Below are 18,118 nucleotides of genomic sequence, written 5' to 3' on the forward strand. Positions count from 1 at the left end.
ATTCATAATCCTACTTCCCAAGAAGTTAAAGAAACATCAAGGATTTTGGTAGTGATCACTAATAAAAAATGGGGCTATAAAATATAAGCTCATTTCCTTTTACTATTACTAACAAAAAAGAAAAATAAGACTTCTTCTTAAAATCTGACACTAATATAAGACAACAAAAACAGCTTATAAAATCAGCCCTCCTGAAATTGGGGCTCTTCTAAAAAAAAAAGAAGAAAAATATAAGGACTAAAAAGGTAAAGAAAAAATTACAGATGCCTTGACACAGTTGTGCTAGAATATCCATTAGCCATCTTTAGAGGCTTCGTCTTGTTGCTGCAATTTGTTAGACTACAATGTGGGCATATGTATTCCAAACCGTCAGTTTTTGCATAATCCTGTCATAAAATTTTACAGCTAAACAACTCGGGAGAAATAAAAGAAAAAAAAAACAAGTTTTTGTAAGCTCAGAAACATAAGATTTATGAAATGCCACAAGCATATTGAATTTTTCACAAAAGAAATAATAATAATATTGAAAGGAAGAAATTGGGTACCTTGAAAGTACCAAGGCCAGGCCTTCTGTCACAACCAAAATGAGCCCACTCACCACATAATCCACAGTTAACCCAGTCCCCCGGAGCACTACTGTTAAAATAATAGTGAGGTATATTTGTTAGTTTTGAACTACAAAGGAAGAGTAAGAGTAGAGAAATAGATGATATTTATAAAAGGATTTTAGTCTGACCTATTGCATAACAAGCAACATTCTCCATCAACATCATCATGTGCTAACTCGTACTCTAACAAGTACGTCTCGTAATGTCTTTTAAGTGTATTCCCAACGCCCTACATGAAGGGTAACGAGGAATGTAAGTATACAAACAGTGACCTGCTGGCTTGCAGACTGTAGAGGTTCAAATTATAATGTTCATCAAACGGTGTAGACATGCGAAGAAGAATATTCAGTGGGTGTTGGTGCAGCTAGAAAAATAGAAAGATAAATAGTGATAAAAATAGCCATTGAGTCTCCCTATATCATTCTCTTATTCTAATCTCTATGGCAATCTTGTCACAAGCCCCTGCTGTAGACATCTATCTAGAGAGAGGCATCATTTGATGGGATAAAAAATTTCATTTGTTCACACAACTGACCTTGTAACACCCCCCCTCCGAATTGGCTGAAATTGAATGTTGAAGGAGCTCTACATAATAATAATGCATAATAATAATTCAGATGGTATTGGAATGGTGGTTCGAAACAGCCAAGGCATGTTGATTTTGGTGGCTGGTTGGAGTGTTTTTTATTGGGATAGCTCGCAGGTGGAACTATTAGCTATGAAATACATTGATGAAGTGATTGAAGGGTAGATGCTTGGAATGCAAGGGCTGGTTATTGAGGGTGATAATGCCAGCATTATTACACATTCAGAAATTATGCAAGAGTGCTTTATGGAAAAGCCGGATTCAGGATAGTGATCAATTCAACTGGTTGAAGTTGTTCAACTCAGTGGTGTTTGTGCATAGACTGAGAAGATGCAATAAAGCAGGTCACTATTATGCTCAGCGTGTTATAGAAGAACATTCTTTGTGGAAGATAGGAGAAGGGAATTCTTTGTATATACTTTAAGAATTGCTTAATATTCTTGAGGAAGACTGTTTTTTGGATTCTGTTTTTTCTTAGGAGCAGGTTTGGCCGTTTGTATTTTTTCTTTTATTACTCTCGTATTTGTTGATTGTTGAATGCAATATATGCAATATGTTCGAGTATAAAACCCACAGAATACTTTCTTGCTGCCAAAAATAATTTTAAAATGATTGTGCATTCTGAACCTTAATATCAAGCCCAAAATGTTACTGAATTTGCATAAATACAAGCTCCATACAGTAAATTCAAGCTATTCAAGGTATTATGGAAAAATTAAAGTTAAAAAAAAATACCGTCATTCTGTTGGTTAGTGTATGGTTTCGCATCTTAGAAAAGACCTGACCCTTCCAATTTATGCCATTCCCAACATAAAACCCTCCTCTTGACACCACCTGGACCAATTATCACACGTTATTTCAAAATCCCAGTGAATAAATTCGTCAATCTTGGGAAAAAATCTACTAAATAACAAAAGAAAGATTACATCTCAATTATTAACATGAAAGAAACAGTTTAGTTGACTAACCTCTCGATACAAATTGTAGAGGTCAAGCCGCTTTGCATTAAGTATGGCGTCAGGAAACTCTGGCAAACCCCCTTGAGGAACGAGTCTGTTGTGTCCCCGAAGAACTAAGAACTCCATCACATCCTTCAAGAACTCTTCCTAAGGAAGACAAAGAACAATAACCAAAAAAAAAGAAATTAAATGGGGAAAATCACCAACTAAAACAAGTGGATAGAGCCCCTGCACATATGTTTTCCTAATAAATAAATAAATAAAGCATGTAGTAGCTTACTTCAGAGCAAACTTGAATAGGAGCCCGGTTACATCCATGCTTCATCATAGGGACCGGACTTACAGTAAGTACTTGCTGAGTTTGAAAAGAGCATGGAACTGATTTTCTGTGACTCGAGGGAGCCGCAGAGTTGCTTTTTGTGACAGGGACAACCCCCGGGTTAGGCTTTGCCTGACTTCCTTCATATGCAGCAGACAAGGATATTTTGGGGAATGGAAGCGTCTTATGCTGTCTCAAGTGAGGAATAGGCCTCATTGCAGCAACCTTCAACTTCTTCCTGGAATGCAAAACAGACGTATGGTTCCCATTCATTGATCTTTTGTTACTATGATTCCCATCTATTTTTGTATAGATATTTCCATTTTCTACGGCTAGGTTGAAAGGAACGATGGGTTTTAATTCTGGATTAGGCCTAAACCTATCACAGAAAAGAGAGGAACACCATCTTGGCATATGATTAATGAGAACATCTTCGCTGGAGAACTCTGCGGCTTGTCTTTTGCAGAAGAAAAGGAGACGATCTGCATCTTCTTTCTCAAAGGAAGCCACCGGAGTGCCCTGAACACTGGCGATTCCAATAGCAACAAGGCTGCGGTAGGAAATTTCAGGTGCGAGATGCTTCAGAACCTAACAATGCAAATAAAGATTATATAAAAAATGGCTGATGTATATTAAACAAGAAAAATACGTACTAATCATCTCAATCCTAGCTGTCCTTAATTAATGTATTCAATTTGGGTTCCGAGGTATGAACCAAATATTACAAGCATGGTGACTCGGTTTCCATTGTTGTGGGAACAGGTAAAAGAGAGAAAGGTAGAAGAAAGCATCAAAAGAGGAAGGAATGTACTACAAAACCAAAATAGAACAACGTTATATCAATTTGTTCAGGCATCTATACCCTATGTTGCACCTATACACTTATTTATGAAGGCGTGTTGTATCTGATACACCGAGACACGGATACGCCTCCGATACGGCACTGGTACGTGTCGGATATGGCTTTGTCGTATCCAATTAAAATACTATTTAATTTCAAAAGGACACGCATATCCGATGCTCATGTCCATTCAAAAAAAAATTCCGAAAAAAAAAAAAAAAGACTTGTCGTATTTACTTCCACAACTGCGAGCAAGGTTCTCTCATTCTGAGATGGATTTGAGTTTCTTTATGATATAAGAATATTAGAAATTGCTAATCTTTCACTTGATTAGCCTGAATTAGAAACTATGATATTTATTAAAGATGATATGGAAGTTCAACGACAAACCACTGAAGAAGCTAATCATATCATTCCTTCAATTGAATAGTTGAAACTTCATGTGCTAGATAATTTATGTTTATGCTTTTATTGTTGTACTAGACATTTAATACTTTTATTTTGATATTATAAGCTACAAATGATGTTACTTTCATTTTTTTTGTAATTTCAAATATTATGCTTTGATTGCTTTCTTAATTTTTATGTATATGATTTATAAATTATAATGTCATGTCTGTGTTGTATCCGTATCTTGTATTTTTAAGAATTGATGTGTCCCGCATCCGTATCGTGTCGTATCTGTGTCGTCGTATCTGTATCAGTGAAACATACTCTATACCTGAAAACCGACTATATGCATATGGTGTCATCAAAATAAAATTGCATAATTCTTGCAACTGGGATTTGGTTGGCTTCTTGGTTGCAATTCAATACTTACTGAGCCCGTTTCCTTTTGGCGGATTTTTATCTTTTCTGCCCTGCTCGGGCCATCTTTTACATCTTTTATCTTTACATTTTGACATGTGTATTTTTGCACCTCTTTGGTGACTCTTCCTCTTGCTGTTTTTAGTGGCTTCAGCCACAATTTTGTATTTTCTTTTGTTTTTCCCTCTTCTAAACATATAACTAGTTTTTATTATCAATGGAAATTGGGCTTTGCCCTTAATTTTCCCAAAATAAAATTGCATTCATGGATAATTAATAAGAATATACTTTTCATAAAGCCCATGAAATTTATCTTCATTGGAGGAAATATTCCAGGAAATGTGCATAGAAGGAGAACGTAAGAAACATACCTGGGCAGCCCATGCTGGAACCTTCATACGTACTTCAAATACAGATGCCCCACATGCTATGGAACCAAAACTCAGAGAGTCCGGCAATGATGACTTGCTTTCATCACAAGTTGGCGAAGCATGAACTAACTGACTATTTTCAATAAGAACTTTCTTAATGTGACTTTCCAGGAGCTGTATTTTTCCTTAACCAAGTTAAAAGTGGTGAAGTTCAAATCAAGGTTAGGTGAACCAGATTGAGCCTGTACCTGATCATCAAAACACGTCTGTGGGCTGCCAGATACCAGAAGCGATAAGTGAGCAGAACTGCAAGTGGTGAGATCACAACGCATTGTCACAACCCCACGTGCAAATGTTCCTGCTTGGAGAGGTGGTGGCGTAGCACTGAAGACATAAATAAAACCGGTTCAAATTTAACACCCAAAATAAAAGAAAAAAATAACAGGGAAAAGTGATAAAAATTAATCCAAGTCAGTAAAAAATTGGTGGAAAACATGTTATTCGGTCTATGGCCCAATTTTTTTTTTTAAAGTGCACAGGTTGGGCTACGATGTCGCCTGCTGATGAAAAGCAAGAAAGGATTGGTAAGGACATCAGTAACAAGTTACACAACAAGAACAAAATTGATTGTATCAACCAAGAGGTATCTTATTTGGTCTATGACCAAAATATTTCAGCAAATACCTAAGATTCATAACAATAGGCCCGTAGAGAACAGACACGTTTATCTCAACTAAAGATAAGTCTGAAAATATAATAAGGAATTGGTACATTCAAATTTAACTCAAATAAAGAGGTAGGAAGGTTTTGTCTTTTTGATGCACCTATAGCAAGGCCAAAAATATTATAATCACCTCATATTAAAGAAGCATGAACACATTATATGAGATGATGGTCGTACGTAGAAGATCCTTCTCAAATTAATTACAAAAAAGCATCAAATTACTAACTAAAAGTGTAACAATATCCTTGAAGAAAATCTATAATGCATGAGTTATGGCAATCACCTTGCATAGGCATAATGCATTGGCAAGGTTTTATGGATAAAATAAAAAAGTTAAGCAGTAATTATTATTGATGTAGTGCAACGAAAGTTACAAGATTGCCTAAGATGTACCTGACTCGATTATGAAGTTTACTTCCACGAATCTGTAAGCAATAACGAATGAACATCAACATCATAGCCATAAAAATATAGGTTTACAATAAAAATATTGCATACAAAATAAATAAGAAAATATTAAGATTCAAAATTTAATCATGTATGCAGCTCACCTTGGCCTAGTGATTGGGTAATCTGGCTCCAACCACAAGGTCTAAGGGTAGAGACCTAGCATGTATGATTGTGTGCATAAGTTTGCGCTTAAATTTGCTCAAACCACCCCTCAAAAAAAAAATCCATGCTATCATTAGAATATTTTAGGTTCTCATTATACTACAAGATTTTCTTTCCAATTAATAAAGTAACAACCACAACAACAACATCAAGCCTTTGTCCCACTACGTGGGATTGGCTAAATGAATCCTTTTTCGCCATTGTACCCTGTTAAAAGTCAAATTCTCATTTAAATCTAATAAAGAAAGATCATTTCTAATATTTTCTAACCAAGTCTGTTTAGGTCTACCTCTACCTTTTTTAACATAAGTCAAATCTAATACCTCAACTTTCCTAACCGGGTCTTCAAAAGGCATCCGTTTAATATGACCAAACCATCAAAGGCGACTCTCTCTAATCTTATCTTCCACTGGAGCTACTCCAACCTTTTCACGTATATGCTCATTTCGTATCCTATCTCTAAGGGTAAAGCCACTCATCCACCTAAGCATCCTCATCTCTGCAACACTTAACTTAGTATTATGCTTCTCTTTTAATGGCCAACATTCAGCGCCATAAAACATTGCAGGTCTCACCACCATTGCAAGTCTCACCACATTAATAAAGTAAGAAAATTGAAAATTGGTCAACTAAGCTGGAGCGCCTAAAGTTTCTAGCATCACTTTCTATGGCTAACAACGAGAAGTGATTAATGGCATGTGGATCCATGAACACAAGAAACCTAATAACGATAACATTTGTCTTGCCTCAATTCAATTTCACTTGAGGCCTCTGTTCATATAGCATTCAAATGAAAATCCCATGTTTCACAAATATTAAAGGTACTAAATGAAATCAAAAGATTGGTTCCAAGTTTAGATCTAGCGGACCTGATAACTGCAAATGTAAACCAAATGAGTTAAATCTCTAAATAGAATACAACTCAACCAAAACCTTTGTGGCCTGTATACAATATTACAAAACCAAACATTAAATAGTTCTTATTATGTCCAAAGATTGGAAGAAAGAGGATAGATGAACAAATCGCATACACATATTTGTTTGTGTAAGAATGAAGAATACTTAGGTGAAGAATACAGAGTTTGTGCTAAGGAATACATTTACGAATTAAAGGCACCACCACATCTTAAATATAGACATAAAGAGATAGAGAAATAGACAACGGCGGGGAGAGTTACAAAGAAGAAAGGCTCAATGAGCTTAACATAAAAATATCAATGCCACAGTCGGATAGTTTAGCCATACAGTGAATGTATAGAATCTGAGAGTGTGACAAAGAAAGCGAAGAGGGAGAGGCTTGAAGGAAGGCTGAGTGATAGCTCAGATCTATACACTTCTTTGACACCGGTAAAATACATCTAGTAATATCATTATAGTCAAAAGTAGAAAAAACAGTGTGATTATGAGAGGAGGCTGAGATAGGTGTGGAGAGGTTATCATCCTTGACATTCTCAAAGGGTGAACATCAAAATGCTATTCTGGCACTGTAGTGGTGACCAACAGACTTGCCGTAGATAGCGCCCAACACAATGTGGTATTCTCATTTGCATTCAAGTCGATGCATAATTGAAACTATGGGAGTGAGAATTTGTTGCAATATTGTAGGTTTCCAACAACAAAAATAACTCTTAACAACGAATTAAGATTTCAACTCGGTCATTCAAAAATAAAAACTAATATTTTCTAAGGTCTCTAATCAACTGACCAACATAATAACGAGGAACAATTTGGGTAAAGCTCAATATAATTTTTCAAGTTGAACTCAGGGCAAGCTCTGGAGTCTATTGGAAGTTGGCACATTTAGTAAATATTTAACAAATAAATAATAAATTTATAAAAATGTCACCAAACAAATAATTAACTATAATAGTCCACTTCACCAAACTTAAAAAATAACATTTGAGACATTCACATACATGGTACTAAATTTGCCCAATTACCTACACCAAATTACAAAATAATTATTAGAAAAAATTCACATAAATGACATTATAGTTGTCAAACGACCTAAACCACACCCAACTCATAAATGTCACCTACATAACACCAATAATAGATGAAGATGCTTAGAATATCCCAAATTGAATAACTAAAAGATTCTTTTATTAAAATGGACAAACCTAAGAAGTCTACAAGCCATTTTGGTCATTTACTCGATATATTTTATTAGACTAAATTATCCTTTTGGAAAATATTAGTTTAAAATTTGAATGTTTTCTTAGAATTAGATTTGATTTTAGATGAGATTATATTTGAATTTAAATAATCTTGTCTTATCATTAAATTCTATTTCTATAAATAATGATTGATGGCTTGCATTCAAAATTGCCTATTGACAAATAAAAATTATCTCCGAGGTCAATTGATTGTTCTACTGTTCTCTTTATTCAAGTCGTACATATAAAATTTTCCCTTTTCCCCTCTGTTAACGGCATCAACATGAAATTCGATCAAATTTTTGTAACACTCTTTAATAAAATTGAACAATTTCACGGCAATCACAACCTCAACCATCCCAATCCTCATGAATCTGTTGTGATCTCCAAAACTCCTAACCCAAGCTTTTGTGAAAGTCTACTTGACCCTATCGCCAATCCCTCCTCACCCCACCCTTGCATCATCCACTACCATACCACAAAAGAACCACTAAACGCTTTATGACTAGCAACCTTCCTCACACACTTCCTTCTCACAAACCCAATTCAAATCATATTTTTCAAGTCCTTATTTACTTGGTTTATTTTATTACGCTAAATTATTTTTTAGTTTTGAATGTTTTCTTAGGATTAGTCTTAATTTTAGACAATATTATATTTGAATTTAAATAAGTTTGTATTATCTTTAAAGAATGATGGCTTGTATTCATAATTGACTATTGATGAATAAAAATTATTTGTTAAGTCAATTGAATGTTCACTTTTATGCAAGCTAGGTATGTAAAATTTTCTCTTTTTCCCTTTCATTAATTGGCATTAGAGCGATATTCAAGCAAATTGGCATCTTTCTTTGAAAATTTTGATCAATCATGCCAATCCTCATGAACAAGCCGCAATCTCCAAAACCCCTAACTCAAGCTTATGTGAAAGTTCACTCAACCGATTGCTAACTTTGACTCACCTCATCCATGCATCATCTTCTTTACCACAACTACATAAGAATTGTTTGCATGCTTTATGATTTGTGACATTCTTCCCACGCTTCCTTCTTGTAAACCTCATATAATCTGTGTATCTTGCTATATGTGTTGCTTGCTCACATGTTGCATGCATTCTAGCGCACATTTGCTCCCGCTTCCAACACCGTATAATTCCATAATACCCTTATCTCACATCCTCAACCTATTTGTTATTTCTCTAGATAACCCATTCAATTTATAAGACTTATTCCTCCACTCCCGTATCCACCATTGTGCCTATCAGACAACAAATTACATGCAAATATTATGTTTGATTGCAAACTCCACCATGCCTTTCGGCATCAATTGCATCCCGGAGTTTCTAAATCAAGTTCAGATCTGCTACATCAGGTTCCATAATTTATCCTAACTAGGAAGTTACAATGCAGATCCTCCAATCGCAAGTAAATTACAATCGGCTCTTTAATCCCTTATTAAAAGTTAATTTTATCATAACAACAACAACAACAACATCAAGCCTTTATCCCACTACGTGGGGTCGGCTATATGAATCCTTTTTCTCCATTGTGTCATATTAAAAGTCAAATTCTCGTTTAAATCTAATAAAGAAAGTTCATTCCTAATATTTTCTAACCAGGTCTTTTTAGGTCTACCCCTACCTTTCTTAACAAAAGTCAAATCTAATACCTCTACTCTCCTAACCGGGTCATCGCAAGGCCGCCGTTTTATGTGACCAAACCATCTAAGGCGACTTTCTCTAATCTTATCTTCTATTGGAGCTACTCCAACCTTTTCACGTATATGCTCATTTCGTATCCTATCTCTAAGGGTAAAGCTACTCATCCACCTGAGCATCCTCATCTCTGCCACACTTAACTTAGTATTATGCTTCTCTTTTAAAGGCCAACATTCAGCACCATAAAGCATTGCAGGCCTCACTACCATCTTATAGAATTTTCCCTTAAGTTTGAGGGGTACATTTCTATCACATAACAAGCCCGATGCATTCCACCACTTCAACCATCCAACTTGAATTCTGCTGATAATATCCCCATCTATTTCACCATCACTCTGAACAATAGATCCAAGATATCTAAAACGTGTACTCTTATTAATGACTTGATCGCCCAAAGTCACAAACCCCTCACTAGGTCTATTACTACTAAAATTACACTCCACATATTCCGTTTTAGATCTACTCAAGCGAAAACCTTTAGACTCTAAGGTTGACCTCCATAATTCAAGTTTACCTTCAACTCCCTCTCTAGTCTTATCAACAAGAAGAATATCATCAGCAAAAAGCATACACCAAGGTACATCCTCTTGCAAATGTCTAGTGAGAACATCCATGACAAAAGCAAAAAGATATGGGCTTAAGGCTGATCCTTGATGTAACCCAACCGAAATAGGGAAATACTTGGTCAATCCACCTTGTGTTTGAACACAAGTAATAGCTCCTGCATACATATCTTTAATGATTTGAATATAAGCATTATTGACTCCTTTCTTTTCAAGAACTCTCCATAGCACTTCTGTTGGAACTTTATCGTATGCTTTTTCTAAATCAATAAATATCATATGTAGATCCTCCTTATTTTCTCTATATTTCTCCATCAAACCTCTTAATAAATGTATGGCTTCCATAGTCGACCTACCCGGCATGAATCCAAATTGATTTTGAGAAACATTAGTATCACGCCACAACCTATGCTCCAAAACTCGCTCCCAAAGTTAATTTTATCATAATAATTTTAATTTTAATTATTATAATGAAGTATGGTACTTATAATTTTCATTCCTATTATTCACATATATTTATGTTTACCAATCATACTTATATCCATCTTGAAATATTATGTGAGAAGTTGCCCCATGCTATAACCAAATTGCATATAAACTTTCAATAAGTCTTTATTTTACTTTCATCTAGCCAAAATACATACCATCATGAGAATCATTAATGAAACACCAAGACAAAAAAATCAAAAAGCTTCCTGAAGGCACCCATACCCTCATGATACGATAATGGTGCTTATTAAAATATGTATAATGACATGTTTTTTCTAATAAAGAATAGGAATTTGAGGAAAATAATGAGATATACATGGAATATGACTAATGCTGATTATGATATATTATTAGTGGTAAAGCCAATTATTGTGTCCAATCGAGTGTTTGAGCCTAAGTTATTATTAAGCATTAGCTAATGTCTCTAGCAAATTTTGTTACTGTGCCAACATTATCACCTACTCCAGCTCACTTGCTATTACCTCAGAAGATATTTAACACTACAAACAATTATAGTTTACATTAGTTACACTTAACAAATATTAAATTTGTGCTATCATTACCACCGTTATCACCTAAAGCATTCTTGATTCAAATTGCATATTTCATGCAAGCATATGAAGTTTAGAGCCACCCAATGCCCCAGCCTCGAAATACTACTTGGAATCATCATCCAATTGTTGTTCACAATATTGCATGATCTCCTCCTCTTGTAGAAGATGGTGCAACCTCCTCCACCTTGCCCCGCCTCCAACAAACTCCGAAGAAGAATTTTTTGTTACCAGGTAAATTGATACAATAAAAGACAACTCATTTAGTCCCAAAAAAAACTTTTCACAAGAAAATCAAAATGAGTAGAACCAAACTACAAAGGAGTTGAATCTTGTCAATTTTCAAGATCTTTTTAAGCCATCATTATTCTCAGCCAAAATACTCTTTTGTTAATTATATTGATTTTTTTTGTTGAATTATCTTTTGAAATAGTATTATGTTTGACTTTGAATACTTTCTTAGGATTAGACTTTTATTTTGGTAGAATAACATTTGAATTTAAATTATTTTGTTTATCTTTATAACCCTATTTCTAAAACTAGAGATTGATAGCTTCTATTAATAATTTAAAATTGATGAATGAGAATTATTTGTGAGGCCAATTGATCATCTTGATCCAAGTTAAGTGTATGGATCACTTTAAAATGTGTATGCAAAGTTCCCCTTTTCACCCTCCTTAAGTGGGCACCAGCAATGGTGGGCAGGGTCATGTGGAAGATGGTTAAATGCCTGTAATAAGGGTAAGTGTAAATGATTGGAGACTGTTAGTAATGATGGATGATTGTCGTGGTAGATGATAATGGCTAGCAGTATGTGGTAAGAGGTGGTGGTAGATGCTAATGGCTAACAGTATGTGCTAGGAGGTGGTCGTGACTATGATCTGTTGGAGATTGACAATGAGAGGTGACGATTGTAGGAAGGCAGTTACTATGGTGAAATGCCTGAGCCGTTAGCAGTTGAGGAGTCAAACAATAGCAATGGAGGTTTGTGAAATGATTGTTTCAGAAATCTATAGTGGCGATGGTGTGGTGGTGAGGGGAGGAAGAAAATATGAATGGATGAATGCTTGCCACTTGTCCACCATTTCATTAACTCACCCATGGGTATCGTATCAGTTTAAAAAAAAAAGCTAAATAGGGTTAATTATAGAACGAATTGGATGTAAAATTGTTAATGCAATATAGTTAATTGAATAAGTTTACAGGCAGCTCTGTTCAAAAAATGGAACTTGAAGATGTGTTATGTGCATGTAGCTTGAAAGTGGTTAGTACTTGTCAACCATTATTCATTCAAAAAAAGATCATAAACTAGCCAGGGACATCAGTTTACTCAACTTACTTCAATATTTAGGAGTGCATTGAGGCCATCCTCTAGTGAACCCAAAAAGCATGAATCCTAAAAGCATACAATAAAAGATGGCAAAAGAACTGTAAGCATTACATATTTTTAAAGACAAAAACAAGGAAATCGTATGAATACCAACCCACCAAAGTGCAGGGGACTCCACAGACGAGAAACCTCATTTCCACATGTTCATCATATATTTTAATAGCAGAAAAGGTATCAGATAGATCTTCATCTTTAATCACTTCCCTCTCGGGAGAAGATACCGCAATCTTGGGAGCCTCCCCTAGAAGTCGAGGCCCAAGCTTGCTATTATTTTTTTGGTTATTATCAGCAAACACATGGTTGTTTCTCACACAATAAAGTTGAAATGAAGCATTTGCAAGTTGGAAGGCGTCCCATGTGTGGCTACATGAACTGCAAAACAAAAGCCAAGTTAAAACAACATCGAGATTCACAGACGTGTCTTACTAAATTATATCAATTAAAGATAATAATACCTTTGTAGAACTGATAACAACGCTAAGCGGAAGATGGAAGCTGCATAAGATGAAAATGCATTCTTCCAATATATCACGTATGGAACTCCCTGGAATTAGGGGAAAAAATACAATTGCATTTGTCATCTTTTTTTTTTCTTTTAATGAAAATTTTCATGTAATGGTACAGTTGGAAGAATGATTAAAAGGTATTCTTCCTATATGTTGTATGCAAAACTCTCAAGGAAAAGAATAAGAAAATAGTATTTTTTAACAAGAAAACTATGGCCAATACAACTACCATGGCCGGTACAGCTATGGAAAAAAAATAAGCATTCTAGATTCACAACAGCAAGATTTCAGTGCCTACTAAGATAATGACTACCATTCCGAACGTCGAAATAACGCAAGAGTAAAAAAAATAACTTAAAAGATCGTAGCTAAGTGAAGGGAATGGCAGTTTGAGGTTGCATGGAAAACTTAAAACAACTAGGACCTGCTTCACATCCACTTTCAATTGTCTTTGATCTCTACTTGCATGAGTTGTGTTGAAAATGCTTTAAAGACAAATGAAAGATCCATCTGATGAATTGAGAAAATCTGAAATAAAATGAAATAAAAGCAACGGTAACATGATACGAATGTAAGAGTTAAACAAGTTTTAATTTTCACATGTCACGATAATAATTTTAAAGGAAAAAGAAGCATACTATATGTTGATTAAAAAGACAGAGGTCATAAGGGAATCAAATTTAGATACAATGAAGTAACGTGAGAGGTTAATAGATAATGCCACTACTACAGAATCAATTAGCATTTATGCCAAAAAGATCAATTAATGAGTGATTTTTTAGCTAAGGCAATACAAGGAAATTATAAAATGCAACGAATAAACCTTGATATAGTTTTTGTTTGTATAAAAAAAGGCATGTGATTGAATAACATTTGCTGCAAGCTGACTTAGAAAAGGTTAAGCAGGAGCGACCTGATAAGCCTAACACCTAACAAAGAAATTGACTCTCCTTTGAATAGTTTCTAGTCTCAAACTAACTCAAGGATCAAATTCCAAAATAGATGAAGATGAGTCGTCATATCAAAATTAAGAATAATATTCAGTCATAAGCTAATCTTAAGTGACCTATAATTCCCATATTTATAGATGGAAAAAATAACTAATTACTTCCAAACTACTAACAAATTGCTAACAAAGTATTAGCAAACACTAATAAATCGCCACTAAACTTAATGGAGTCAACTCAAATAACACTCTAATATCCTTGAAAAAATGAAAATTTGGAATTTCTGTTTTTATCAATGCCCCCGGTGTACAAGAAATTCTATTCCAAAGAGTGATGGTGATAATAATGAGGGCCCCATGAGCATCAAGTTAAATAAACTTGGTTTCACTAATAACAAACATGTGTGGAAGCTACTAACGTGTTTTATAAGGATTGATAATCAGACTAATAATCAAGTCAATTGAATATATATATATATATATATATGAATAAATCTAAAGTTTCTAACAGTATCGCAAGGCTTAGAGGCTCTAGAAGGTGAAGTGCCGAAAGTGTACAAAATAGGTGTATGCAAACATGATATCCTTCATTGTAATGCCAAGCACTATAAAGAATAACACCGAAAGCATCCAAATTTTCATGTCAACTCCATTACTATAATCAACATGTAATTAATCTATTTTCAATGAATGGAGCAACAAAATATGCTGCATGTATAGGTGATGAAAGGAAAACCAACAAGTGGCTAATTAATAGACTAGGTATGATATTAAAATGAGCCATACAAAAAAAAAACTTAATGATGGATCTAAGATAAGTTAACTCATTTTGGATCAATTTTGTATGTCGAGGAATTTAATTGGAGCAATGTCATACTTTGGAACTAAATTGGCAATATACAAATAGTCTCGGTACTATTTTGAAGTTTTTGGCACATAAAAGAAGATCCATAGTAATGTAGATCGAATTAATATCGAATGATTTAAAATAAAATAAAAAAAGGTAACTTCATTAAAATTCAAGCATAATAATTGTTCAGAATAAAGTTAGCATGTCATGTAGCACTCAAGACAATAAATGTGCAAGGAGAATTCATAAAATAGAACCCAAAAAATTAGGATTTGGGTTAATGATGTTCATAATTGATAATGATGGCAGGTGTCAATTGTTTGGGTATAATTGAAGGAAGATTAAAAATCATGGGACAATCATACTACGCATAAAAGTAGCATAATATTATTAATCAAAAGTCAAGCATGTACCTTGGCATGAAGTGCCTGTGCCATCTTTTCAGAGTTTGGAGCCTCCAAATAAACCTGCATTCAAAATAAAATTAATAAGAACCAAAAAGAAAACTGGTTCAATAGTCAAAAGATCAAAATCATATTCTCCATAAATGCATGCTTTGCTTTATGCATGAATAGAACAAATAAAGACAATTATATACCAGTGCATCCTTAGCAATGATAAACAGGATGATAATGTGCAAACTTTAAACGGTTCAAAGTTCATGCATTTGTTGATTAAATTCAGAATAAGAATCCACCAAAGAAACACAGCACGTAGAAACCAGCTAATGTTAGAGATCATGTTCATTATCATGCTGGTAATGGACACACATAGTCTTGGATAAATAATAAATTAAAGCACTAAATATTACGCCATCATGGACACACATATTTCTAAGTCTTCCTGTTAATTTGTGTCATAAAGGGTTGTGCAACCTATCTCCATCTAACCAATTTCAAGAGTGCAAGTGAGTAGGATCCACATAGTGATTAATCTTATTGTTAAATCAGGAATTTCCTTTGAAAATCCTTCATGCTATTCTAATCTTGATTATGATTGATTATTCATGATTCTAATGCTTACATGTAGTTTGGCCTAAGCTTTAATCATCTCTCTATTGTTTTAATACTTGTTTAAATCACTAGAAGCTAACATAATTATTATTGCTCTAATTCAAAAGGCGTGTAATTTCTACATCATACATAGTATTGGATAAATAACAAATTAAATATCACGCCATCATGCTCCTGAGAAAAGATATCGCTGCACATGATAATTATGTTCTGCAACACATTGTTCAATAAGCCTTCGAGTAGAACAATGAAGCGGAAAAGGAACCAAAACAAGGTCCTCTTCCTCAAGAATTAGTACACAAATACAAGGGAGGTAAAATGACATAATTCACGGTATCAAAAATCAATCTTCTCCTTCACCCAAAGAATACCAAAATCGTAATTGGACTAACATAATTTTCAGCATCATAGCATTCCAAACAGACAAAAGAAAAAAGAGCTTACAATTGTGGGCAGAGGAGAAGAAATAAGTGAGCTAAGGGTCTGGGGTTCTGATAAATCAGCGTTTTCCCAAACAATGGAACCAATTTTTTCCTCATCTACACGATGCTCCCCTTGAAAATATATTATATTTGCTTCTAAAGCTCTCTGAGTCTCCCGAAAGCTATCAAATGTAGGGTTAGTCAGAGTATGAACCTGCATTCAGATACCAAAAAAAGGTCATTACTCAAACAAATAGATAAAAGGCATGTAATCCCAATTAATTTGTAGTGCTAAGATCATGAGAAAAAGATATAAATCTCCAACCGAACCTCCAGGCGGCCAGCTGAAACAAGTTCTGGAAACGGATAAGAAGACTCGCGCCTCACCTCCCCCTTCCGCTTATCTACAAATTTGCCGCACAAAACTGCGAGAAGAGTACAGTTCTGCTTCACGAGACTTTGCAAATGAGACATATTGCGCTCACTCCAGTGGTAAACAAATACAGCCACCAAGAATTCGCCCACATTAAATCAACAAATCAGAAACATTTTCAGAACAATCACAACCAGCTGCATCCAAAAAATTGGTGGAAATAGAAGGTCAAACAAGTAGGGTATAATCAAAACCCTAAACCCCTTGAAATCAAACACTAATAGATTTACCAGAGTAAGAAATATCAAATCAATATTACAAATTGCAAGGGAGGCGCTTACCAAGATGACGGAACGGCGATGAATTGAGGAAAGGGGTGAATAGAGCAAGGAAACCAGATAAATGGGCGGGGAATCCACGAAAAACCCCCACCAAGGTCTCCCCGCACAACGATGCCCACACCCTAAATACGGGAACGGGAAGGAACGAGAAGATTAAAGTAATTGAAGAAGGGAAATCAATCCGACGGCACCCCGTTCCTCCTTAAGAAGAATCAAAAAAATCTAAAGGAGGACTAAAAAATTAAGGCAGACAACAACATCAATCGAACCCATCAGGCTTTCTCCGCTCACACGAGGGTCAAAAGAACGGGGACAAGGGATTGGAATTTGGAATAATAAAACCCACCAAAATTTACCATCGATTGACAAAAATGGAAATAAAAATCGATCTCAAACACAACAAAGGGAAAACCATAATTAAAGAATCGAGAACTGTGAAACGCATTAAAAAGACCAAATGGCAGCAGAGGTAGGGAAAATGATAGGAATGATAGATGCGAGATGATTCGGAGAGCTGTGATTAGCATTGGCATGTTATTGAAGACCTAATTAAAAAAAACTATTGCGATTATAAAGTCGAGAAAAATTCAATCATCGAAAAACAAAAATATTAATTAGCTGACGATTTTTCCCAAAAATAAAAAAAAAACAGACGTTGATTTGTACGGAAGGAACCGAGAAATTAAATGGGATAATTCAAGAAAAGTATAATTTTGAGAGGGGAAATCGTTATAAACAGGGAACTTGGATTTGTTGTTCTTTTTTTTTTGGGTTTCGGGTCGATGGATTTTTTTTTTTTACTTGCTGATCCGATGCATGACGAAAAGCCGCAGCCCCCGCCCTCACTTTCTCTATCTCTCTCTCTCTCTCTCCGCGTATCTTGCAAATTGCGATCCTGCGGTCACTGTTTCTCTTGATCCGTTTATGTAATTGACGCACGCGAGAGAGAACGTTAGCTAATTTAATAGATTAAAA

At 34.9% G+C, this 18,118-nt stretch overlaps 1 protein-coding gene across 1 annotated transcript; it reads right to left on the bottom strand.

Moving 5' to 3' along the window:
* Positions 1 to 69: 69 nt before the first annotated feature.
* LOC110110523 (AT-rich interactive domain-containing protein 4-like) lies at positions 70 to 17,917 on the bottom strand. The gene is made up of 16 exons (XM_020842037.2): positions 17,144 to 17,917; positions 16,760 to 16,999; positions 16,452 to 16,643; positions 15,408 to 15,461; positions 13,148 to 13,236; positions 12,791 to 13,064; positions 12,642 to 12,698; positions 5,609 to 5,640; positions 4,740 to 4,875; positions 4,492 to 4,665; positions 2,434 to 3,060; positions 2,163 to 2,300; positions 1,930 to 2,028; positions 737 to 837; positions 546 to 636; positions 70 to 386 (listed from the first exon to the last, which is right to left on the bottom strand). The coding sequence occupies exons 2-16, from the start codon at positions 16,901 to 16,903 to the stop codon at positions 258 to 260; spliced, it is 2,337 nt and encodes a 778-aa protein (XP_020697696.1). The 5' UTR covers positions 16,904 to 16,999; positions 17,144 to 17,917; the 3' UTR covers positions 70 to 257.
* Positions 17,918 to 18,118: the final 201 nt, after the last annotated feature.

This window comes from Dendrobium catenatum, unplaced genomic scaffold (assembly GCF_001605985.2).
Source record: "Dendrobium catenatum unplaced genomic scaffold, ASM160598v2 fragScaff_scaffold_898, whole genome shotgun sequence".
Taxonomy (NCBI): Eukaryota; Viridiplantae; Streptophyta; class Magnoliopsida; order Asparagales; family Orchidaceae; genus Dendrobium; species Dendrobium catenatum.